Source organism: Lipotes vexillifer, unplaced genomic scaffold, assembly GCF_000442215.2.
Source record: "Lipotes vexillifer unplaced genomic scaffold, Lipotes_vexillifer_v1.1 scaffold182, whole genome shotgun sequence".
Taxonomy (NCBI): domain Eukaryota; kingdom Metazoa; phylum Chordata; class Mammalia; order Artiodactyla; family Lipotidae; genus Lipotes; species Lipotes vexillifer.
This window is the reverse complement of record NW_006798798.1, coordinates 4,129,123-4,153,265: the sequence shown is the minus strand read 5'-3', so window position 1 is coordinate 4,153,265 and position 24,143 is coordinate 4,129,123. Positions and strand designations below refer to the sequence as shown.

The following is a 24,143-nucleotide window of genomic DNA, read 5'->3' as shown; positions in this document are numbered from 1 at the left end:
TTGCGGAGCACAGGCTCCGGACGCGCAGGCTCAGCGGCCATGGCTCACGGGCCCAGCCGCTCAGCAGCATGTGGGATCTTCCCGGACCGGGGCAAGAACCCGTGTCCCCTGCATCGGCAGGCGGACTCTCAACCACTGCGCCACCAGGGAAGCCCTCAAGCAGTACCTTTTTGATTTCCTGTAAATTCCTCTATAATCATATTCTTCTTCCCCACAAACATGAGATCATAGCTGATCATTTCTTTCCTTGTGCTACGTATTGCAGTTTGAACGTGGAGGTCAAAAGTTGAAACTTAATAAGAGCAGGCGTCTCTCACTTCCATAATTTAGTCTGCGGTTCTGCATTCTGTTCAGCAGATGATTAAATTGATCTGAAGGTGGGGTAGGAAATAAAAGGAGATACTTCTGTGCTGTCTAATAGCTCGGCACCGTGGATTTCAGTTAAGCGCCTCTGGAAGCGTCACAGAAAAGCAAGCATGTCAGCCATTGCCACGCGCCTTCTCGCGTTTTAAGTGAGGGCGTGTTAACTTGAGTCGGTGTCATGCCAGTGTTAGAGCTGTTAATTACAGGGAGCGGAGGTGGCCTGCGTGTATTCATCAGGCAGCGAGGTAAGCTGTCTATTTCTATTCCCCTACCTTTCTGTGCACGGGAGATGGTGAGGGGTGGATGGTTTGGAGCAGACACGCACCAGGATCCTGCATCCTGGGTAATGTGTTCCAAATTAGAAAAGGCACCTAGATGATGACTAAGATTCTTGATGTGTATATGAAAAGTATGCCAGTAGGCTTGCTGTCTTTGTCTCCCGGTGAATAGGCATTTAACCCTAAGTCAACGAGAAAGCCAAGTGGAAAGTGGGGACCTGAGAGTAGTGGGGAGAACCTGGCTTACTGTGCACCGGGAGGCTGGACCCAGGATGTGGGAACAGTCAGACCCTGGTCCCAGCTCTCCCTGCACGTGGCTCACGACTGCCTGGCCCCGGTCAGGTCTCAGGCACACTCAGCTTACCACGGGCTGAACCACTGTTTTCTTCCTGGCTCTGGCTTCTCTGAGACGACTTATGGATTGAGCCTCCTGAGGATATGTAATTCCAACCAGCTCTTTCCTTTCTGTCCCTCCTGTTGTGCTGGGATTTTACCCTTTGAATCCCTGGCTCACAGGGTAGGGAAGGAATGGCCATGGGGGTCATGCGGTATGGAATTCCCGCACTCCTCTCCCACAGAAGCCCCTGCACATTCGTCTCCGGGAGAGATGGAATTCCTGTCGCTTCAAATGGGTTTTGTGCAACACTGTGGCTCTTTGATGCTTAGAGCCTGATTCTGGAAATACTTCATCCTGTCTTGCTACTACTTTAATCAGTGGTGCATTCAGACCTCACTTAATTGATGTCTTAATCCTTCATTTAATGCCCAGAGGCAGTTTTGTGACCTGTGAATATTTAAGGAAGAAAAAGACTGCACACATGAATCTCAGCTTGGTCCAGTCTTTGTCATTTCAGGCCAGTAGCAGGGGACTTCACCCCCGCCCCCTGCCCGTGGTGCTGCCTTTCTCCCTGAGCAGCCCCCTTGATGTGGTGATGCTCACAGGCCTGGCCACGAGCTGGGGACCCTGCCTGAGTGCCTTCATCTCCTGCACACGTCAGGCACCTCCTCTTGCTGCCGGAAGAGCCTGAGTTGCCTTCTGCCCAGATGTCTTTTTTTAAAATTAATTAATTAATTAATTACTTTTTATTTTTGGCTGTTTTGGATCTTTGTTGCTGTGCACGGGCTTTCTCTAATTGTGGCGAGCAGAGGCTACTCTTCGTTGCAGTGCAGGGGCTTCTCACTGTGGTTGCTTCTCTTGTTGCGGAGCATGGGCTCTAGGCGGGCAGGCTTCAGTAATTGTGGCATGTGGGCCCAGTAGTTGTGGCTCGTGGGCTTAGCTGCTTCCCGGACGAGGGCTCGAACCTGTGTCCCCTGCGTTGGCAGGTGGATTCTTAACCATTGCACCACCAGGGGAATCTTGCGCAGATGTCTTAAGTGGCATCAGTGCTGTCCTGTCCTGAGCCTTGGTCCTCTGATGCTTCCTGGAGGAGGTGACCTTCGTCCTCCCCTGGGGATAGAAGCCTTGCAGATGGTGTCTCTAACCACCACCCCACATGTCCTTGGGCTGGACAAGGCGGGGGCTGAGTGTGACACTCAGAATCCCTCACTCCAAGGTGACTGGGCCTACAGAGGCCGCACCACAGCAGAATCCCCCTACTTTGCCTTTTTGTGCTCGGGAGTAAAGGAAATAGCCTCCTCAGATTCAGGGCGGTGAATTCTTCCTGCAGATGAGGAGAAACTGTGCAGAATGCTGGAAAGTCTTACTGTTTTCTGCCGTGATCTTAAAAACAGTTTCTGGTGCTTGTGTCGTGGAGATCATGGGGCCAGGCGGGGACGCCCGGCACCGGGGCGAGACTTCAGCCCCAGAGTGCCCTGTGGACGGTTAGGTGAGCCGGCACACAGCAGCCTTTACTTTCAGGGCCCTTAAGGCTTGGATTCAACTGGGCCAGGCCAGTGCTCAGCCAGGCCGGCTTCACTGGAGAGCTGCCTTTGCCCTGGTTCAGTTTGATTTTTTCTTTCATTTTTTTTTTAACATGACTAAAAAAATAAGTCCTGAGGCAACCAGCTAGCGGCCTAGTTTGTCATCTTCTCCAAAGTGAAATTAGGAAAGAAAGCAGGACTCTGGGCCTCGGTGGCTCAACATGCGTGTTGTCTCTGATAGGCAGGGAGCATGGTCTGGGATCCAAGAATCCTCTCTCCTTGGGCTTATGGAGTCTTTTTTGCGGTACGCGGGCCTCTCACCGTTGTGGCCTCTGCCGCCGCGGAGCACAAACTCCGGACGCGCAGGCCCAGCGGCCATGGCTCACGGGCCCAGCCGCTCCGCGGCACGTGGGATCTTCCTGGACTGGGGCGCGAACCCGTGTCCCCTGCATCGGCAGGCGGACTCTCAACCACTGCGCCACCCGGGAAGCCCTGATGGAGTCTTTTTCCTGGCTCTTTTCAAGACTGAGGGTGCCTACGGGGCAGGGAGGAGGCAAGTGGAGAGCCTGTGGAGTGGGCTTCTGAGGCTGGGGCTGCCTCTTCCTGCCTTTGTGGCTGGGGGTGAGGCAGTGGTGGTGGCAGTTTGGACTGCTGAGGCCTGGGGAGGCTGTTCCCCATGCCCTGTCCTGACCGGGGCCTGCCAGGCTGTGCGACATCCCACGATGACCTGGTGAACAGCCCAGGGAGGGCGGGTGGAGGAGGCCTCGTTTTCTTTTTGAGATGAACCATTCTCTCTCCTGGTTGGAAGTAAGGTGTTTTCCAGCTTTGCTGCAATGCCCAGGTATGTTCGTAACCCGTAGTTACAGTGTGTCTGCTCTGGGCCAGGCACTGTTCTAGCCCTGGGACCCTGCCCTCCAGGGCTATGGGCTTTTACGGGGAGACTTAAATGAAAAGGAAATTACAAGCGTGATAGCTTACTGAGGATTCACATAGACTGCCCAGGGAATAGAGGGAGGGATTTAGCCTGGTAGGGGGCTGGAGGGAGCCCCTCCCCGCTTTCTGAGAAAGGAGCTAGAGGATGAATGTGCAGGAGCCGGTTCCAGGCAGAGGAGTCTCTGTCGGGGGTGAGGGGGTAAGCGGGTAAGTGGTGGAGACAGGGAGGGTGTGGCCTAGAGAGCCTCCAGGTCCCTGGATAGAGTTTTAACTTCATCTGGATGACATCTAGAGGCTACTAAGGGTTTGAAGCCAGGGAAAGCCTGGTCTGATTTGCATTGCCCGAAGATCCACAGCTGTGGTTGGGGAGCAGACAGGGCTGGAGGCCAGAAGAGCCAGGAGAGGTTGTCCAGGCTGGAGAGAGTGGGGTCTGGACGGAGAGAGAGAAAGGGGAGGAGTGAGAGGTTGTGGAGGTGGAATTGCCACCTGTGTTCGTCGGTTGGATGTGGGAGTGATGGACGGATGAGAGGGAGGTGCCCAGCTGTCTGCGTTAAGCAGTGGGAGGTGGGGAGGTGTGGCTGGAGATGGGAGCCTGCAGAAGGCTGGGAGTCTCTGTCCTGCTGACCTGGAGGTGCCTGGGGTGGTCCTGCAGGTGGAAGGCAGCTGAGAGGCCTGTGCCGGAGCTGGGGCTTTGGGGGCAGGTGCAGCGGCGAGGCTGGGGGGCAGGGAGGGGAGGGCCTGTCAGAGCTGGGGGAGGGAAGCAGCCAATCACGTGCCAGCAGAGGCAGGTGTCGCGGGAGGTCACGGAGTGCCTCTGGGTTTGGCACCCTGGGGATGTTATCCTGCATGTTGGTGAGGCAGTGCTGGCAGAGTGGCAGGGGCTGAAGGGAGAAGGGGAGGGGAGAGGGTTGGTGAGAAGATGGGGAGGAGGTTCGTCAAAGCTGCTCTCCCTCTCCGGAGGCAAGGACTGTCAGGGTGCTGTCCGGAAACGTGGCTGGGTGGGGGGCGGGAAGCTTGGCTGGACGGGGAGGTGAGTGGTCATGGAGCTTCCAGTAAGAGCGGCAGGTGCACAGAGGCACTTGGGGGCTGGGGTCTGAGCCCATGTGTGTGTGTTGGGGGGCTGACGAGAGGGCACCCCTTCCCCTGTAGGGGAGTGGTCATGGAGCTTCCAGTAAGAGCGGCAGGTGCACAGAGGCACTTGGGGGCTGGGGTCTGAGCCCATGTGTGTGTGTTGGGGGGCTGACGAGAGGGCACCCCTTCCCCTGTAGGCGGGGAGAGAGGGGAGGATGGGGGTGGGGAAGGCTTGGGAGTTTGGAGAAGAGGTGAGAGCACGCCCACCTGCTGGCTTGTGTTCTGCAGGAAGTAGGGGATGAGTTCATTCATGTGACAGGGAGCCCTGGGAGGGCCCCGAGGTGGAGGACGTTGAGAGGAGCCTGCGTGCTCCCCCTGTGACTCCCGGCAGAGCTGGGGTGTGTGGAGGCAGGTGGCAGCTTGCTGTGCCGTCTGCCCAGCTGAGTGCTTTCCCCCCTCAGCCCTCGTGTCTTGCGCACACAGGCCTGGGCTTTGGTTCATCCCTTGCGGGCGTTCGGCCGAGCCTGTGTGGATCGAAGGGCACAAGTCCTAGGGGGTCTAAAGTGTTGGCCGGAGTGGTGGCTAGAGGGCTGGAGCAGGGCTCTAGGCTGAAGAGAGAGGCAGGGGGTCAGAGGCGGTTGTAGCCTGGGCCTGGTTCCCACCTGTGTTGTCACTCTGGTCGTCACCGTCACCGCGTCGGAGAATAGAGAGACCCGCTCCCAGCTCACAGATCCTTGGGCTGGTGCCGAGCAGGGCAGGAAGGAAGCATCAGGGGCCGCTAGGTTATCTGTGGGTGGATTTGGACCACACCCTCTGGGGCGCGGGAACCAGCTTTCTGTTCCTGCGGGTAGAACTGCTCCCAGCGCCCTGAGGTGGAGCCAGAGAACCTTTGTGATGGTAAAGAGCAAACTTAGGCTTCAGGGTCTGCCCCAGAAAAAAGAAGGCATGTTCATCTGGAGAAAGGCTCAGTGGGTTGGGGGTTTGTCTTTCCTACATCCCCTGGAAGGTGTCCCTGTGCTGTACGATGCCTTCCTCCCCTCCCAGCAACGAATGGCTGGCTGTCCTACATGGGCATCGTGGAGACAGCGCACGTCGGTAGCTGCCTCTGGTGCAGGTGGCAGCGCCTTCCCTGCCATCCTCAGACGTCTCGGCTGAGGCTGGCTCAGGACCGTCAGGCCTCAGAGGTGGACAGTGGCTGGACGAGGGGTGCGCTGTGGACGGAGGGGCAGGCGCTAATCTGCCATCATGACACTCCGCTTTGCCGATCTTGAGGGGGCTTTGGTGAAGGCAGGTCACCTTCATAAAGGGAGCAGCGTCAGCCATGAGAGGTGCATTGAGGACTCCATGCGCTTAAGGACTGGGCCCACTGCCACTTAAATGCCGTGAGCTGGAGGTGCTTATTTGAAATGGGTAGAAGGAGAAAAAGAATCTTTATTGAGCTTCTCTACGGGAGGCTTACTTGGGGTTGAGATTGATTGCAAGGACCAGAAACCTAGCCAATCTGGGGCAAATTAACATGAGCTTATTGTGAGGACCCCAGTACCCCCCTGGAGTCCAGCTGGCAGGAGGTACAGCTGAGCCTTGAAAGGACGGCAGGGTCTGTTGGTTGCACCGCCCCGTCCCCATTCCCAGCTTGACCCTATCTCACGCAGGGGGCCTGAGTCACAAGGTTTTCCAAGGCTGCCTGGACAGGTAGGTGTGGTGGGGGGAAGTGGGAGAACTCTTCAGCCATCTGGGCAGAGCCCTGGGAGTCAGCACACTTAAGACTGAGGTCCAACAGCCTTGCCATGTAGATTGTATCCCCATTTAATGGATGAGGAAACTGAGTCTCAGTGAGGCACCGTGTGTCCGGCTACAGAATCTGGGTTTCTGCCACCCACAGCGGCTTCCCGATCTTGTAACTGGAAACAGCCTGCGCTCCTGAGGCTGGCGTTGGGTTGGGATGGGCCATGCTTGGTGTAGCTCATCACTCATGGGGCTTGGTGGCCCATCCTGCCCCCATCCTATGCCCAGGCGGCCCATCTGCAGCCCTAGGCTCCTTCCCAGGCTGTGCAGGGTGTGGAGGTTTCCCTGGAGGGGTCTGCCAGCTCCTGCTGGAAGTCGCTGACTTGCTGCTTCGTTTTTTTCCTTTCCGCAGCCGGGTCTTCAAGACAGACATGGAGCTGGAGGTTTTGCGCTACACCAATAAAATTTCCAGCGAGGCCCACCGGGAGGTAAGCTGGGTGCTGGCTCACTGGACCTGCCGTTCTGGGTGGGCTGGGGAAGCAGCCTTGCTCTGTGTGGGGCAAGAAGGCGGTGTCGAGGTGGACGGTCTTGTGGGGGCGCTGGTCCCCAGCAGGCAGGAAGTGTCACTGCAGACCCAAGATACGTACTGGCTGTTTACTGTTCCCCAGTGGGGACAGGGCAGGGAGGGCCTGTCCTCACCTTAAGGTACCCACCCTCAGGGAACTTCCCAGCAAGAAGTCCCGACTTCCAGGACAGTAGAGCTTTCCCTCCTCGCATTCTGGCAGTCCCAGTTCCTTTGAAAGAATCTGTGGTCCTTAACCAAGTTTCAAGCACGTTTATTACTATCACCCATTTTTTGAAAACACCCTCACCTGGTTCTTTCCCAAACCTTCCCACTTTACCTGAGGAGCAGAAGCAAATAAGGAAGTTTATTTTGTGAAATGGGTCCAGGCCACTGGGATAGCCCAGTACCTGCTTACTGACATTGCAGTGTTGTGTCAGAAGACAGATGGGGGTCATTGGGGGCAACACAGTCTCTTCTCCGAGTTCATTTTCTCTGTGTTTTATAAGGGAGGAAACCTCTTAGGCTAGTTGTCCTAGGCTTCTGAGCATGAAGTATTCACCAAACACGACTTGGCTAAATCCTCACTTGCCTCCCAAGGTGTTTATCGACTTCTGAACAGAAGTGCTCCAGAGTGGTTTAAATAAACTGTATGACTTCGGAGCTTTAAAAAAGTTCTAATTTGTCACATTTCTGCACCACTGTGTGCACATATCATTCTTCTTTTTTTTTTTTTTAAAGAAGAGATTCTTTTGAAAAAATGCTATACATTATTTATAAGGTGGTGTTACCCATCTCCTTAATACAAATGTCTTTGTTTAATATCCATCCTCCAGGTAATGAAGGCTGTAAAAGTGGGAATGAAAGAATATGAGATGGAAAGGTAAGCTGCTGTGTTTCTCTGGGTAAAGATTAAAATGTAAAAAACAGTAATTTACGTTCGCTGAGCAAGTAACAGATGAGACGCGGCAGGCTGGCACACAGGTTGAGCGGGGATTAGGAGTAGGGCTTCGGCGTCATGGGCAAAGAGGATTTTTCTTCCGACCGTGGCCACCTCCCTGGCTCTTGGCAGAGTGTTGGATGGTAATGGTCTTTGATTACTTTTCAGGGTAGTTTAGTGCCCCATCATTCCACTCTGGGACTTTGTTGCTGCAATTTGCAGGAAACTACCAAATAGCTGCCATTGTGACTCTGAAAGCCGCTAGTAAAACAGCTTGCCATTTTTATGTGTAAACACTGCCATTATGTCTGCTGTGCTTGGACGACTGACCGGGTTGTGGGTTGGTTAAGTGGCTCATAAAGCGTTCTGGGGAGCTCCATCATCCTGCAGCTCCAGTTAGGCTGCAGGGAGCCTGTTGCCACCCGGGGCCTTCCCAGGGCTGCCCTGCTGTGCTGGGTGTGCCTGGCCAGCTCTTCAGCCCCGCTCCAGGACCCAGGGGTCAGTTAGCGTGCTGCTGCCCACAGCGTGAAGACGCCCTGGGGTCAGACCCAAACTGCCCCAGTGGCTCCCCTCCCGGCCACCTCCGGGGGCAGGAAGCTCCCATTCCCGACTGTCACCAGTGACTGCACGGTGTGGGAGCCCCCGTGGGGAGAAGACACTGAAGCTGCCATTTCTCCCCCTGTGACATAATAGGAAATGCGCATTTGGTCTCTGCCCCCAGTTCCTGGCACGGAGCTTGTAAAACCTTTGAAATTCCCTGATAGAGAGGAGCATCTGTTGTTCTTTATAATAAGCCCTTTTCCGCCGCACCTGAGTTTATGCTGATGAGGGACTCTCGGAGGCCCCGACCTCCTGGGAGAAGAGAGGGACTAGAGATGGAGATTGAGTTCTGACCAGTGATTTAATCAATCCTGTATCTAAGGAGGTAATAGCACTTGCATAAGCCCTAAACCAAAGGGTTTGGAAAGCGTCTAGGTTGGTGAACACGTGGAGGTGCTGGGAGGCTGGCATCCCTGGAGAGGGTTTGGAAGCTCCACGCCCCTCCCCCACACCTTGCCCTCTGCCTCTCTTCCATTTATTCGGCTCTTCCTGAGTTGTATTCTTCCTAATAAAGTGATAACAGTAAGTAAAGCACTCTCCTGACTTTTGCGAGCCATTCTAGCAAATTATGAAACCCAAGGCTAGGTTTTGTGGGAACCCCTGATTTAAGGCCGATGGGTCAGAGGTAAAGGAGGCCTGGGCTTGTGATTGGTGCCTGAAGAGGGGGCAGTTTCGTGGGAGTGAGCCCTTAACCTGTGGGGTCTGCACTAACTCTGGCAGTTAGTTAGTGTCAGAAGGTGTCCACAGAGAAATGAAGAATTGCTTAGTGTGGAAAACCTACATATTTGCTATCAGAAGTGTTGTGAGTACGAAAAAGTGTTTTACCTTGTACCCTCCACCTTGGGCTGCCCTTTCCTGCCTGTAAGAGCTTGGTGCCGCTGCCCCTTCCCCACCTTGCAGGGCCCATGTCCACCCTAGGTACCCTCAGGGCCCGCTCTGCCTCCACACCTTAGCAGTGCAGAGTGAGGGCGAGATACAGGCAGAGTCGGCAGTGGGCACCGTGGGCATTTATGATCACCATCACGTGGCTTGGGGGTCGGCAGCTTTTCTCAAAGTCTAATAACCCTTAAAGGAGCCCTGAACAGGGAGCCTCTATATTTCTTTCCCCTTACCCTGGGAGGGAAGAGGTTAACATGGCCTCGGAGGCCCTGCTGCTGTGCCTGCCCAGGAGAGGGCATGGAACAAATGAGTCATCAAGGACCCAGCTAGTCAGGCCAGCCCAAGGAGGACGGGGGAAGGGGCGGAGCCCTCTAGCTCTTGCCTCCGTGCTCTGGGATTCCCGGGTCCTTGCCCCCACCCCCCACCTGTGACGGGAGGAGTTCTGCGGGGCTGCCAGGGAGGTGGGCTGGGCAGTGAGTCCCTCAGATTGGCACTGGCCCAGAAACCTGTTCCCAGCTGAATTGGCCCATAGTGACCCACAGCTGATGCTTCAAATAAAATGACCCAGAAATTGGAGCAGGACTCGCTCCAGTGTGGAGCCACGCTGACTGCTGCATTGTGCCCTAAACTGCGGGGAGTCCAGCTCTGAAGGTGGCTCCTGGCAGCGGCCTGAGCCATCCTCGGTGTCCCAGAGCCAGATCAAGCTGGGTGTGAGTTCTGGGTCAGGCGCTGGTCACTCAGCATACCTCCCCCCAGCACCCTACTTCCCAACCCAAGGTAATAGAGGTCTTTTTTTTTCTTTTAATGACAGATTTCAAATACCCCCCCACCCGCACGTCGACGAGTATAATGAACGTCTAAGTCCCCATCAGGGTTTTCTGTTTCATTTTGTTTTACTGGAGTATTTAAAACCAAACCCCAGACATTGTGTCATTTTACCTGTAAATACGTCAGTGGGTGTCTCAGTGGATGATGGTATTGTTTTCCTTTTCATGTACCCACTGTGGCCTTATCACATCTAAGTAAGTTAACAATAATCCTTAATGTTATAAATGTCTAGTTCATGTTGTCTAAAACTGTCTTTTTAGAACTGGTTTGTATGAGTTGGGATTCAGGGTCTACACATTGCGGTTGGCTGTTGTTTGAAGGAGACCCTCTTGTTGAGCTGAGCTCCGGGGAGATCTTACATTTGTGTACAAACTTCTGAGCCTCCCACTCCACCCTGCGTCCCAGGTTGGCCCCACTGCTGCCTCCTCTGTGGACTAGGGGCGGCCCTCGGAGAAATGATCCTGAGGCTCTGGGCCAGAAGCAGCCGCCCTGAGGGTGCTGAGTGGCATTAATCCAGCTCAACATGCCAGGTGTGTGCCCTGTTGTGCACCTGCCATGCGTCATGCCCACCCTGCGGCTGGCCGTAGGGGGTACAGGGGGGAAGCAGTGGCTACCCTGACACCCTTGGCCCGGCAGGGGGGCCATCTGATCTCTGGGTCCCTGAGACCTGAGAGCAGGGGGGTTCCTGGGGTGGAGTGTGGGAGAAGTTTTAAAAGCTGAGGCAGAGATGATGAGGATAAGAGACAGAGTCTGTTCCCGAAGGGCAGGTAGGAGGGGTGACCCTGGGAGGCAGACGGTGTCACCCCCTGGAGACAGTGGGAAGATGGTCCTCCCCGGGACATTGAGGTGTCCCTGGCCAGATTTGAGGAGGGCACCACCCACTGCCAGTGCCAGCCTGAGCCCGGGGGCATCTGTAGTGGTGAGGGGGCCGACATCACTTTCTCTGTCCCCACAGGCATGTCACTGCCCAGGTAGCCTGGGATGCTGTTTTGTGGCCTGTGTCCTTGGAGCCTGGGAACTTTCTCTCGGAGGCCCCATCTCGTTAACCTGCAGTGTCTGCCCCACAGTTGGTATCGGGAAATACGTGTGGGCGGGTTAGATGTATGGGCAGGAGACAGAAGAAAATGTCCTGAGCTACTTTTTCCTGTCTTCTCTCCTGCTGTGAACTTCAGCATTCTTCTCTTAACCAAGTAGGAGTATGAGATCATGTCTAAAGCAGGTGGGGGCTCCCCAGGAGGTGTGGCCTCCTTAACACAGGCTGGACCGATGCCCAGGAAGGTCCAGGGCAGCGACTCCCGGGCAGGCCACTGACCCCTGGCTTAGAAGAGCATCCCTAGAACCTTCTGGACGTTCTGCTGAGAGCATGGCCAGCTCCAGCCCTACGGAGGGACACAGGGCAGGAAGGGCAGGGACTCCTGGGGGTGGGGGTGGGGAGATTGGGGCTGATTTTCTGGGAGGCGGGCATACCACCGGCACAACGGCGCTCAGACTCAGACAAGGCCCGCTGGCCAGGAGACCCAGTTCTAAGCCTCATCTTTTTGTTTTATCATCAAAGGTTTGTCATAAAATCTGGAAGGCATGTTAGAAACAAGGAAGCCAGCTGGTGGTATTTATTAAGACTCCTCCTCTGCGCTGTGCCTGCGAGCAGGGTTCCAGGGAAAATGAAAATCAGTTTCTGCAATTGAGGTGTGGTAAATTGTGTTAAACCAATAAGACGTTAATGTTTGGGTAAATCGGGTGCTAATGGCATCTGACTGCAGGCCCAACCAGGCAACGCATTTTACCTCCTCACGTTACTTAATGTTAGTGGCGTCACCGGCTTACAGCCGGCTGGCATGGGGCTGGCAGCTGAATCAATTACCGGCAAACGCTAATTTAGAGCATGCTCAGTTGGCTGTGTAAGCAGGTCCCAGTTCACATTTGCCACAAGGAGATTAATAACTTGATGGTTTTGACAGTCTGGGACCTTAACTGAAATTACGCTCTCTTTCTCTCCAAGCTGTGAACGGGGCATTTCGGGCCCTTTCCCGGCAGCTCCCGTGGGGAGTGTGGGCGTCATTTAACAGGCAGAGGGGTCTGTGAGGTATACTAGGGGACAACACGGCGTTGTCCTCCTCCCCCCGCTGGCGTCCTTCTTGGCGGACAACCGGACCCCATCTGGAGACCCCTGACAAGGCCTGGGTTTCCCTGTGCTCCATCACAGGCATCAGCCCACAATAAGAGTCTCCTGTTTTCTTTGTCATTTTTTTTTAAACATCTTTATTGGAGTATAATTGCTTTACATGGTGTGATAGTTTCTGCTTTATAACAAAATGAATCAGTTATACATAAACATATGTTCCCATATCTCTTCCCTCTTGCGTCTCCCTCCCTCCCACCCTCCCTATCCCACCCCTCTAGGTGGTCACAAAGCACCGAGCTGATCTCCCTGTGCTATGCGGCTGCTTCCCACTAGCTATGGATTTTACATTTGGTAGTGTGTATATGTCCATGCCACTCTCTCGCTTCTTTCAGTCATTTGTTAATGCTGAACTGCACGGCTGGGCTACTCCGAGCTCACCGTCGCCTTGCTTTTTTCTCCCCTTTGGCCAGAAGGAGCGAGTCAGGAATCTATGTGTTCAGTGTGGCCACTGGGCCCAGATTGGGGGCGGGGAGACAGGGCCAGGCCTGAGGGTCTTCTCCCCAGGGCTGCAGGGTGGGGGTCTCCCCCCTACAGACAGGTCCCCACTACTCACACCACATACCACACATACGCACACACACACACACACATCACACACCACACACACACTCCCCACCACTCATACCACACACACACACACACCACACATACACTCCAAAACACACACACACACACACTCCCCACCACCCATACCACACACCACACACACACACGCACGCACACACACCACACACATACACTCCCACCACTCCCACCACATACCACACACACACATGTCCCACATCACATACACATACTACACACTCACACACAGATTCCATCCAAGCCACGTGGTGCTGGATCAGTGGCTTGATCTGTGGTTGATCTTTCAGATTATCCACCCAGGGAGCAGGCTGCAAAAATTCTTGCTGTGTTCTTGTTTAAAAAGGCCTATTTTTTTGTTTTTCCTGAGGATTAGAAGATTTAACTGTAGTGAGGGTAATTGGAAGGTGGGAGAGTTTACAGGAAACCCTGCACCCCTACTAAGCCGTGGTGATTGTGTCTGCAGCGAGCGTAGGCGGGTGTGTCCAACCCCTTCTGTCTCTCCCACCCAGGCCTCCGCAGCACAGTTACCCCTGAGCCCACCCCTTACTCTTTGCAGTGCCACCCCACCCGCTTCTCGCCTGGACCAGCTTCTCTGTCACATCTGCAGGAGCTGCATCTCCTGCTCTCAGGTTAGCATCCTCTTCTTTCTCTGCCCATCCCTCCTGGTGCACTTTAACCCCTGCGGGGCCGTCTCTTAGACGCCTGGGCCTGTGTGGCCCTCCTCTCACTCTGGGTCTCTCTCTGCCTGGCATGCTGGGTGTGGTGGTCAGACATGGCCCTGTGTATCTCTGAGCACCCCCATGGGTCATGCTGGGATCCAGGTGTCATTGGTGATGCACAGCACCAAGAGGCCCTTATTACTTCCCGCTTTCCTGGAGGTCCTGGAGATGTTCCCTGGAGAGGTCCAACGTAATCTGGTCTCAACCTAGGCAAGCTTGGGCCTCAGGCAGACTGCCCTCAGTTTATCTACCTCAGGAAGGTGCTAGATTTTGCCTGGGGCCTTTGCGGCAGGTCTGGGTCCAGGCAACCACTGAGACCAGAGCCCCTGGGTAAGAACAGCTGTGATGGGCCCTCCTCTGTGGTCCTGGTCACTGTCTGGGCAGTGAGTGCCCTGCACCCTCCACAGCAGACATGTCACTCAGTCTCGCTGGCCACTTTGAGGGATTAGGCTGTGGCCTGGCCTGCTGAGACCCCCAGGTCTGGGTGTGGCCTTGCGTTGCGTGGCTGGTGCGGCTTTCCTGCCAGCACTTCCTCAGAGGTTGCAGATGAGCCACACACAGCCCACCCCAAAAGGGTCAGGAAACCCCCATCTGTTTGATGCACCCCTCAGGAAGGCAGCCCATGAGTCCTGCACCCTGCCGCACCTCAGTGTATTTGAGCTGAGCCCTTTCTGACAGAAGAGTCAGGGCCGTCTTGGGTGGAGAATTCCTGGGGTTTTGAGCAGGCTTTACCTCATCCTGGGCCCCCTGATACCAGGCAGGGCAGGTCCTATGTGCCCACCCAGCCTGCTCTGGCTGCAGACCTGACATCAGAGAGGAAAACCAAGAGGTTCTGCCGAGCCCGGTGTCTGGGAGTGTAGCTGGGTCTTAGGGGTCGTGGGGATCTGTGGCTTAAAGCCAGGATAGCTCATTTTGCTTAAAAGTAACTGAGGGGCTTCCCTGGTGGCGCAGTGGTTGAGAGTCCGCCTGCCGATGGCAGGGACACGGGTTCGTGCCCCGGTCCGGGAGGATCCTGCATGCCGCGGAGCGGCTGGGCCCGTGAGCCGTGGCCGCTGATCCTGTGCTTCCGGAGCCTGTCCTCCGCAATGGGAGAGGCCACAACAAGTGAGAGGCCTGCGTACCGGGGGGGGAAAAAAAAAAAAAAAAGTAACTGAGAAATGGGCACATTTAGGACATAAACTAGTGTGATATCCAGCCAGAAAGCTGGGCAAAGAACCAAAGGGAAGGACTTCCTGCAAATGTGCACCCTGGTTGATGCAGCCCTAATTGGAGCTTTTGGGGGGCAAAGCCAACAGAAATAGACCTTTTCTTTTCAGATGCCGGGGGAATTGCCCCTGGAGAACCCATTAGGTAATAGTGGTGCCAGCAGGCATCTTCATGGATTTGCCTCTAGTGTTTCACCATTGAAAGTGGTGCTGTTGATTTTTGATAAATATTTATCGTAAGTTTAAGGAAGTAATGTCTTCTTCCTGGCTTACTAGGAGATTTTATCAGGAAAGGATGTTGAATTTTATCAGCCTCGTGTGTCTGTGTTTTAAGCAATTAATAAACTTTTGACTTTAGGTTTTGTTTTGTTTTGTTTTTGCGGTACGCGGGCCTCTCACTGCGGTGGCCTCTCCCGTTGCGGAGCACAGGCTCCGGACGCGCAGGCTCAGCGGCCATGGCTCACGGGCCCAGCCGCTCCGCGGCATGCGGGATCCTCCCGAACCGGGGCACGAACCCGCGTCCCCTGCATCGGCAGGCGGACTCTCAACCACTGCGCCACCAGGGAAGCCCAACTTTTGACTTTAGAACAGGTTTAGATCACAGAAAAGTTACAGGAATATTACAGACAGTTCTCTTTTTCCCCTGTTGTTAATGTGATTGTGATACATTGTCACCACTCATGAACAGTGTTTTTTTTGTTTTTGTTTTGTTTTTTTTGTGTCTGTTGGGTCTTTGTTGCTGCACGCGGGCTTTCTCTAGTTGCGATGAGCAGGGGCTACTCTTCGTTGCGGTGCGCGGGCTTCTCATTGCGGTGGCTTCTTTTGTTGCAGAGCACAGGCTCTAGGTATGTGGGCTTCAGTAGTTGCAGCACACAGTCTTAGTAGTTGCGGTGCGCTGGTTCTAGGGTGCGCGGGCTTCAGTAGTTGTGGCACATGGGCTTAGTTGCTCTGTGGCATGTGGGATCTTCCCGGACCAGGGGTCGAACCCATGATCCCTGCATTGGCAGGCGGACTCCCAACCACTGCACCACCAGGGAAGTCCATGAACCGTGTTGATATGTTATTATTATCAAAAGTCCATACTTTATTCCACTTTCCTTAGCTTTTACCTAATAACCTTTTTCTGTTCCAGGATCCCACCCAGGATCCCACATTACATTTCGGCTGCCCTGGGCTGTGGCCAGTTCTCTGACTTTCCTTGTTTTCAGTGACCTTAACAGTTTTGAGGGGTACAGGTCAGGTATTTTGTAGACTGTCCCTCGGTTTTAGTTTTTCTGATGTTTTTGTCATGGTTAGATTGGAGATATGTGTCATTGGGAGGAGGACCCCAGAGGTAAAGTGCCACTTGTATATCTCATTGTTTCAAGGGTACATGTTAGTGAACTGACTTATCATTGATGTTGACCTTGATCACGTAACTGAGCTGGTATTTGTCAAGTTTCTCCACTGTAAACGTACTTGTTTTCCCCCTTTCCATACTGTATTTTTCAGAAGGCAGAATACACAGTCCACACTTAAGGAGTGGGGAGTTATACTCTATCTCCTTGAGCAGGGAATTATCTACATACACTATTTGTAATTCTTCTGTACGGAAGATTTGTCTCTTGTCTCCTGTTTATTCAATCGTTTATTTACTTATATCTGTATGGACTCATAGATATATATTTTATACTTTGGATTATAAACCAATATTATCAATACATTATTTTGTTGCTTAAATTGTTCCAGCTTGGCCATTGGGGACTCTTTCACACAGGCTCCTGTGTCCCTCTGACACACTGCATAATTTTGCTTTTTGAACACTTTCTTAGTTTCTGGCACTGCAGGATGCTCCAGGCTCATCTTGTATATCCCTTGCTCCAGCCCTTGAATCAGCCATTTCTCCGAGGAGCCCTCGTCCCTTTTATTGGATCATGGTATCAGATACCGAGATTGGGCACTGGGTGTTCCTTAGATTAATTTTATGACTAGACTTCCTGGTGCAGAGCCAGCCGGGCATCCCCGGCACACCCTACTTTGTTGTGGTGGATTACTATTTTAATAAGCTGCAGGATTGAAATGGGGAGGCAGTCCACTTTAGAGGTTAGGGCACGGTCTCTAGAGACTGGTGTCCTGGGTTTGGGTCCCAGTTGCGCCACTTACTTTGCCTCAGTTTCCTCATCTGGAAAAAAGGATAATAATAGCACTTCATAGGATAGTTGGGAGGATTTGGTGAATTAATATATGTATAGTATATAGAACAGTATATCTAGTAAGCATCATAATGATTGTTTTATGTATTTATTTATTTAACATCTTTATTGGAGTATACTTGCTTTACAATGGTGTCTTAGTTTCTACTTTATAACAAAGTGAATCAGCTATACATATAACATATATCCCCATATCTCCTCCCTCTTGCGTCTCCCTCCCACCCTCCCTATCCCACCCCTCTAGGTGGTCACAGAGCACTGAGCTGATCTCCCTGTGCTATACAGCTGCTTTCCACGACCTATCTATTTTACATCTGGTAGTGCGTATATGTCCATGCCACTCTCTCACTTCGTCCCAGCTTACCCTTCCCCCTCCCCGTGTCCTCAAGTCCATTCTCTACATCTGCGTCTTTATTCCTGTCCCGCCCCTAGGTTCTTCAGAAACTTTTTTTTTTTTAGATTCCATATATATGTGTTAGCATACGGTATTTATTTTTCTCTTTCTGATTTACTTCACTCTGTATGACAGTCTCTAGGTCCATCCACCTCACTACAAATAAATCAGTTTCGTTCCTTTTTATGGCTGAGTAATATTGCATTGTATATATGTGCCACATCTTCTTTATCCATTCATCTGTCGATGGACACTTAGGTTGCTTCCATGTCCTGGCTATTGTAAATAGAGCTGCAATGAACATTGTGGTACATGACTCTTTTTGAATTATGGTTTTCTCAGGGTATGTACCCAGTAGTGGGATTGCTGGGTCATATGGTAGTTCTATTTTTAGTTTTTTAAGGAACCTCCATACTGTTCTCTATAGTGGCTGGATTAATTTACATTCCCACCAACAGTGCAAGAGGGTTCCCTTTTCTCTACACCCTCTCCAGTATTTATTGTTTGTAGATTTTTTGATGATGGCCATTCTGACTGGTGTGAGGTGATACCTCATTGTAGTTTTGATTTGCATTTCTCTAATGATTAGTGATACTGAGCATCCTTTCATGTGTGTGTTGGCAATCTGTATATCTTCTTTGGAGACATGTCTGTTTAGGTCTTCTGCCTGGTTTTGGACTGGGTTGTTTGTTTTTTTGATATTGAGCTGCATGAGCTGCTTGTAAATTTTGGAGATTAATCGTTTGTCAGTTGCTTCACTTGCAAATATTTTCTCCCAGTGTGAAGGTTGTCTTTTCGTCTTGTTTATGGTTTCCTTTGCTGTGCAAAAGCTTTTAAGTTTCATTAGGTCCCATTCGTTTATTTTTGTTTTTATTTCCATTTTTCTAGGAAGTGGGTCAAAAAGGATCTTGCTTTGATTTATGTCATAGAGTGTTCTCCCTATGTTTTCCTCTAAGAGTTTTATAGTGTCTGGCCTTACATTTAAGGCCAGACTTTAATATGGCCTTAATGGATTAATCTTTAATCCATTTTGAGTTTATTTTTGAGTATGGTGTTAGGGAGTGTTCTAATTTCATTCTTTTACATGTAGCTGTCTGGTTTTCCCAGCACCACTTATTGAAGAGGCTGTCTTTTCTCCATTGTATATTCTTGCCTCCTTTATCAAAAATAAGGTGACCATATGTGCATGGGTTTATCTCTGGGCTTTCTATTCTGTACCCTTGATCTATATTTATGTTTTTGTGCCAGTACCAGACTGTCTTGATTACTGTAGCTTTGTAGTGTAGTCTGAAGTCCGGGAGCCTGATTCCTCCAGCTCCGTTTTTCATTCTCAAGATTGCTTTGGCTATTCGGGGTCTTTTGTGTTTCCATACAAATTGTGAAATTTTTTGTTCTAGTTCTGTGAAAAATGCCATTGGTAGTTTGATAGGGATTGCATTGAATCTGTAGATTGCTTTGGGTAGTATAGTCATTTTCACAATGTTGATTCCTCCAACCCAGGAACATGGTATATCTCTCCATCTGTTGGTATCATCTTTAATTTCTTTCATCAGTGTCTTATAGATTTCTGCATACAGGTCTTTTGTCTCCTTAGGTAGGTTTATTCCTAGGTATTTTATTCTTTTTGTTGCAATGGTAAACGGGAGTGTTTCCTTAATTTTTCTTTCAGATTTTTCATCATTAGTGTATAGGACATAATGATTGTTTTGATGTTATTTTACTGGCATTGTATATAGGTTCAAAGTAGGGGATTGAGGTAGACTTTTTTTTTTTTAACTTCTTAGTCATATTTTAAGATGAGAGTTTTTGAGATCACGATCTGGGAAGCTCGCCACGTTTTTCCATTTTTTGGAACAATTTAGAGAGCATAGGGGCTGTCTGTTCCTTGAAGGTATAAAGAAGTCTTTTGAAGCTGTCAGAACCTATTGTTACTTTGGGGAGAATTTCTTTGATACCTTTTCAAGTTTTTCCTGGAAAATTTTTGTTCTCATCAAGAATTTTAAACTTCTTAGAACGAAGTTATCAATTTTACTCTCTTAATTTTTAAAAATATGTGCTCTAGGGAATTCCCTGGCAGTCCAGTGGTTAGAACTCGGTGCTTTCACTTCCCCGGGCCCAGGTTTGACCTGTGGTCAGGGAACGAAGGTCCTGCAAGCCACACAGTGCGGCTCCCCACCCCGCCAAGAAATTCTCTATAACTGTAGTTGTATTTCCTTTCTCATTCCTAATATTATGTATTTGTGTTCTTTTTCTATTGATTAGCATTGCCAGAATTATACCAGTTTTATTGGTATTTTCATAAAATCAGTTATTAAATGCATTTATTGGTTCTGCTTGTCTAACTCATGGATTCCCAGTTTTATTATTGATTTCTTTCTCCCCGCTTCCTGACCTTGTTTTGTACATCCATCTTTTAACTTGTTTAGTTGAATCTTAGTTTTTTATTTTTTCCTCTTCAGTAATAAGTGAATTTTAGCTAATATATTTCTTAATGCTGCTTTGACCATATCCTAAGAGGTTTTGATTGATTTGTTTTTTAACCCAAGAAACGAACTAAGAGCATTTCTTTTCATTTCTAGGTAGACGTGTGGTTTGTTAACTTTTTATTATTAGTTTCTGGTTTTATCACTTTTATAGTGAGAGATTATAGTCTATGTAAATTTTGAGATATTTCTTTGTGGCCTATTTAGACGTATTCTTTGTCAATCTTTTATGGAATACTGGAAAATGTTTATTTTTTAATAAACAAAAGTAGAGTGTACTTTGGTGTACATGATATCAGATTTCTTACCTTATTCCAGTCCTCTGCCTCCTTCCTTATTTTTGTATATTTAAGATTAAGAGAGATGGTTTTATGAATTCCTCTTTGTGATTCTTAGTAGCTTTTGTTTTATTCATTTCCATCCCAAGTTGTTTGACGTATAAAGGTTGATGATTAAGACTTTATTGTGATATTTTACCTTTTTACAGCTTTTAAGAACCATTTTGACCTAATTAATCCTTTTTATCTTGAATCTGACTTTAACTGATACTGGTTTTGCTATTAAATGTTTACTTCTGTTGCATTTTCCTGGTGTATCTTTGCTTACTCCTTTATTTTGAATTTTGTTCATTGGTTGCAGTTTACTTGTTCCAAATTGAGCCCCTCCCAGTGTCAGGAGGGCCATTCACGTCTGTGGTGATGACCAGTATGTTTGGTTTTTCATCCAGAGTCTCCTTTGGTGCTTTCTAGTTTTTGTTCTGACTTTGAAAGAAAATTTTTTTTTTTGTCGTTGAAAGTTGGTGTTAAGAAGTTAATCATTTTAATAACAGTTATTTAGATGTCACTGTCTTACCGAATCCAGTGTGGACCCCTATTTTGTACTGCATTTTCCCTTTCCTCTAAAGCATTTAATTTGACGCCGCACATTGGAGAGTCCTTGTGTTGCCTCCTATGTGAAGGAGGGCTTTACTGGGTATTGAATCTCTGTTCTATGCAAACGTTCCCTCCATTGTTGCCAGAGATCTTAGGCCAATCATATTCTTTCTCTTTTGTAGGGAACTTCTAATTTTCTTGCCTGATGTTTTTAGGACTCTTGAGTGCAGCAGTATTTCCCGAGGATCTGTCTTGGTACCGTTCTGTGCTTCAGCCGTGCTTTGGGAGTCATGGATCCCACTAGCCTCGCCGGCTGGGTGGGAGGACCTGGAGGTGGCTCCTTGCAAAGAGGCCTGAGTTGGGCCTCGTGTTAGCCGACAGCTCTTCAGCCAGGCAGCGCGGGTGGGTGCGGAGGGGAGCACAAGTCAAGTGGCAAGGCTCAGATCAGGTGTATTCTGACCTAAGCCAGTGAAAGGTAGAGCAGAGAAGCCGTCACACCTAGACACAGAGCAGACGAGGTGGAGGAGGACACAGCCTGTTGACTGTGATACAGGTGACAGGTCCGGTGATGCCAGCAACAGCTCTGTGGAGTCAGGAACAGCTGGGCCACCAGCCAGGACAGGCCAGAGGCAGTGGCCACGTGCACACTCAAGTGAGAATGTCACACGCTCTGTATTTCCTGTCTCTTGTCCCGCTGGTCACTCCCCAGGGACATGGTGACCCATTGGGTGCCAGCAGCTGTGTAGACAGGCCTGGGCTTGTCCCTGCCTCGGGGCTCTCCTCTTTTCTCTCATAATCCCCACTTCTGCGTCGGTGGAAAGTTCGCAAGCTTGTCTTCTCATTCACTTCCTGTGACCCCCTTCCAGAAGCTCTGCCCCTCCCTTATTACGCTCATTTATAACTTGGCCACCGCGTCTGTGGTCTTAGAGAGCCCCTTCCATCGTGGCCCCTTCTCCATCCATGACTGTTGGCTCTTGCCCTGCAGATGTGCTGACCCTGTGGAGCCCATAAAAACGTGGGCCAGAGACTCTAAGTTGCCTCCGGTTTCCCGAAGGGAGACTTGCTCTGGCTCCTTCTGCACAGCTGAACGAGAGCTGTCTGATTGACCCCGGGATGCAGGGTGCCGCTGAAATGACTCAGGCCCAGAAGAAAAGGAGGAAGGTTTGGGTTGCCTGTGGACTCACTGTCGAGTCGAGCCGCCCAAAGGCGCTCTAGAGGAGGAGGGCGTGAGCCACACCGGGGGTGCGGCAGGCCTTCGCTCTCTGGCAGTGGGAGACATCTCCCCTGCACTGGCTGCTGCTGGAGCTGGCTTTGGCCATACTCCGTTAGCTGGCCTGCCTTCCCCCGGGGGCCCTGGTGAGAATGGGCTTCAGACCCTGTGGCTTTCCAGAAGCCTCTGTCAGGTTAGGGTCTTGCGGGGAGTGGAATCTCTGGTGTCCCTACTTCTTACTCCCCAGGAGGAATTTTCTAGCAAGACAAAGTCCAGAGGTTGTAAACTGGTGGGTAGCCTTTGGGCTAGACCCGGGGTGTAAGCAGTGTTAGTTTGACCCACACAGTGGAAATTTTTGGTTTGTTTTGGTTGTTCTAAGTCAACAGTTAAAAATCAGGAGACTTCTCTGGGTTTTCCTAGATATTGAAATTGATAGTATCCTTGGGCTGAAACTCCCATAGAGCAGCAGCCCAGTCGGGCAGAGTAGCCTTTGGGGCACATGCTGCAGGCCCCACCCCTCCCTGATGCCTCCCCCAGGACTGAGGCAGACCCTTTCCACCACCTTTTCTCATGGCTCTCATGACATTGGTTCTTTCGTAGTTTAGAAAGATTTCTCATACCAGTGTCTCTATCAAAAGAAGGAAAAATAGTCAAAAGGGTCATGTATTTTAGGAAAAATGGGAGTGCTATGGGGAAAATAAAAGGACTCTTTCTCATATTTTGTGTGTAAATCTCTGGTCAGCTTCACTCCTTTACAAGTTACCTGCCAGGTGCCCCTAGGCCTCTGAGCTGGTACTGGCCCTCACCCCGACCCTGGAGTGGCTTTTCTGCTTTTCCGTACAGGAGGAGCCCCATGGCAGATAGGAACGGGTGAGGATGTGGTGTGTGGACCAGGGGCCCATCTCGGAGGGCAATCTGCCCTGTGTGGGTCCGATGGTCAGAAAACATTGCTCTGGGTTTCAGGAGCGTCTGGTGAGGAATTATCCTGTAGGAGCTGTTATTTCGGTTTGGCCCCAGAACAAGCAGACAGTTGTGATTTTGCTGCAGGGTTTGCTGCTGGTTTTTAGAAAATTCTCATCCAGACCTATTACATTCTGGTGCAGAAAGATGCTCCCTGTGGGAGCAATTACTCTGGGCTGGGAGTTTTTCCCTCCTAGCTCTGAATTCTGTAGATGTCACGAAGGGTTTAGTCCAGGAACTCTGAAAGCCCATTCCCGTATCTGCTAGCAGGCACGTATGCTTTTAAAACCCTGAGGTTATTGATGGTAGAACCACAGAGTGGGTTTCCCACTTAGAGGTTTCAACAACAGGGGCTGCTCTGAAGCCACAGCTGTGTCCCACACGAGCCCCCCCAGGCCAGGCCGGCCTCTGTGCCCTGCACTGGGACTCCCCTTGGTTCCTGGCGTGGAGGGTGGGCCGTGTGGGCCTTTGAGCTTCTGCTGTTGTCAAAGGGCCTGCCACGGTCCTGGCTGCGGCCTCCTCCTCCCACAGCGGCCCCAGAACAGGGTGAGGAAGGGTGCAGGGTCAGGTGGACGGTCAGGAGATGGGCTCCTGCAGCTCCCGTGGACCCGGAACTCTCCGCACACTATGCTTGAGGCTCAGAAGAGACAAGGATGTCCAGGAACCAGGCTGCTGCTGCCTGGCTGGGGGCCATGTCCGGTGTTGGTGACAGGCCTCAGGCCAGGGGTCTGGGCTAGCATGTCATCACTGTGGAGTGTCCTGGGTTCCTTCAGGCCCCAGTACTGCCATAACACAAGTCCCTTCCTGTTCCGTTCTTCTCTGAGCAGAATAAGATGACGGCCCCTGCCCATGGGTGCAGCCCTGGCCACAAAGGCTGGCATCTCCCGGCCAGTACCTGCGGGAACCTGGTGTGGTTACCGCTGCTCACAGACCCAGCTGGCTGCGTTTATGTTAATTCCACTGTTCCGTTAGAAAACCCAGTTCTGTGGCAGCCACGTCTCCTTATCCCCTTCTGCTCCAGCATCATGCAGCTGTGCCTTCCCCCGGGGCCATCCTCCATGAACGTGCCACACCCCCGCCAGCCAGGTGGCCTGCACTTGTGACAACACTTTGGGTTCCCTCGCTTGTGAGTGCAGTCCCCTACCTTCTGTGTCTGGGCCTGAGGTGGGGCTGTTCTCATATCCTGACCTTGAGGAGTGGCACTGTGGCCTGCCCGGCGGCTCTCTTGGGTGTCCTGGCAAGGGCCAGGTGCTCTATAGCCATCCCTCCAGCCTGGGGTGACTGGGGCTTGTTGGTGGAGAG

The 24,143-nt window shown here is 51.3% G+C and overlaps 1 protein-coding gene across 3 annotated transcripts in view; it reads left to right on the top strand.

The window, feature by feature from the left end:
* PEPD (peptidase D) overlaps window positions 1-24,143 on the top strand; it is a 123,699-nt gene that overhangs the window by 44,632 nt on the left and 54,924 nt on the right. For 2 of the 3 annotated variants that reach the window (XM_007470951.1, XM_007470950.1), the window contains 2 exons: window positions 6,643-6,718; window positions 7,629-7,675. The exons of the other annotated variant lie outside the window; for it this stretch is intronic. In XM_007470951.1, coding sequence (XP_007471013.1) covers window positions 6,643-6,718; window positions 7,629-7,675 — 123 coding nt within the window. The remainder of the gene's footprint in view (window positions 1-6,642; window positions 6,719-7,628; window positions 7,676-24,143) is intronic. 3 annotated transcript variants of the gene reach the window in all.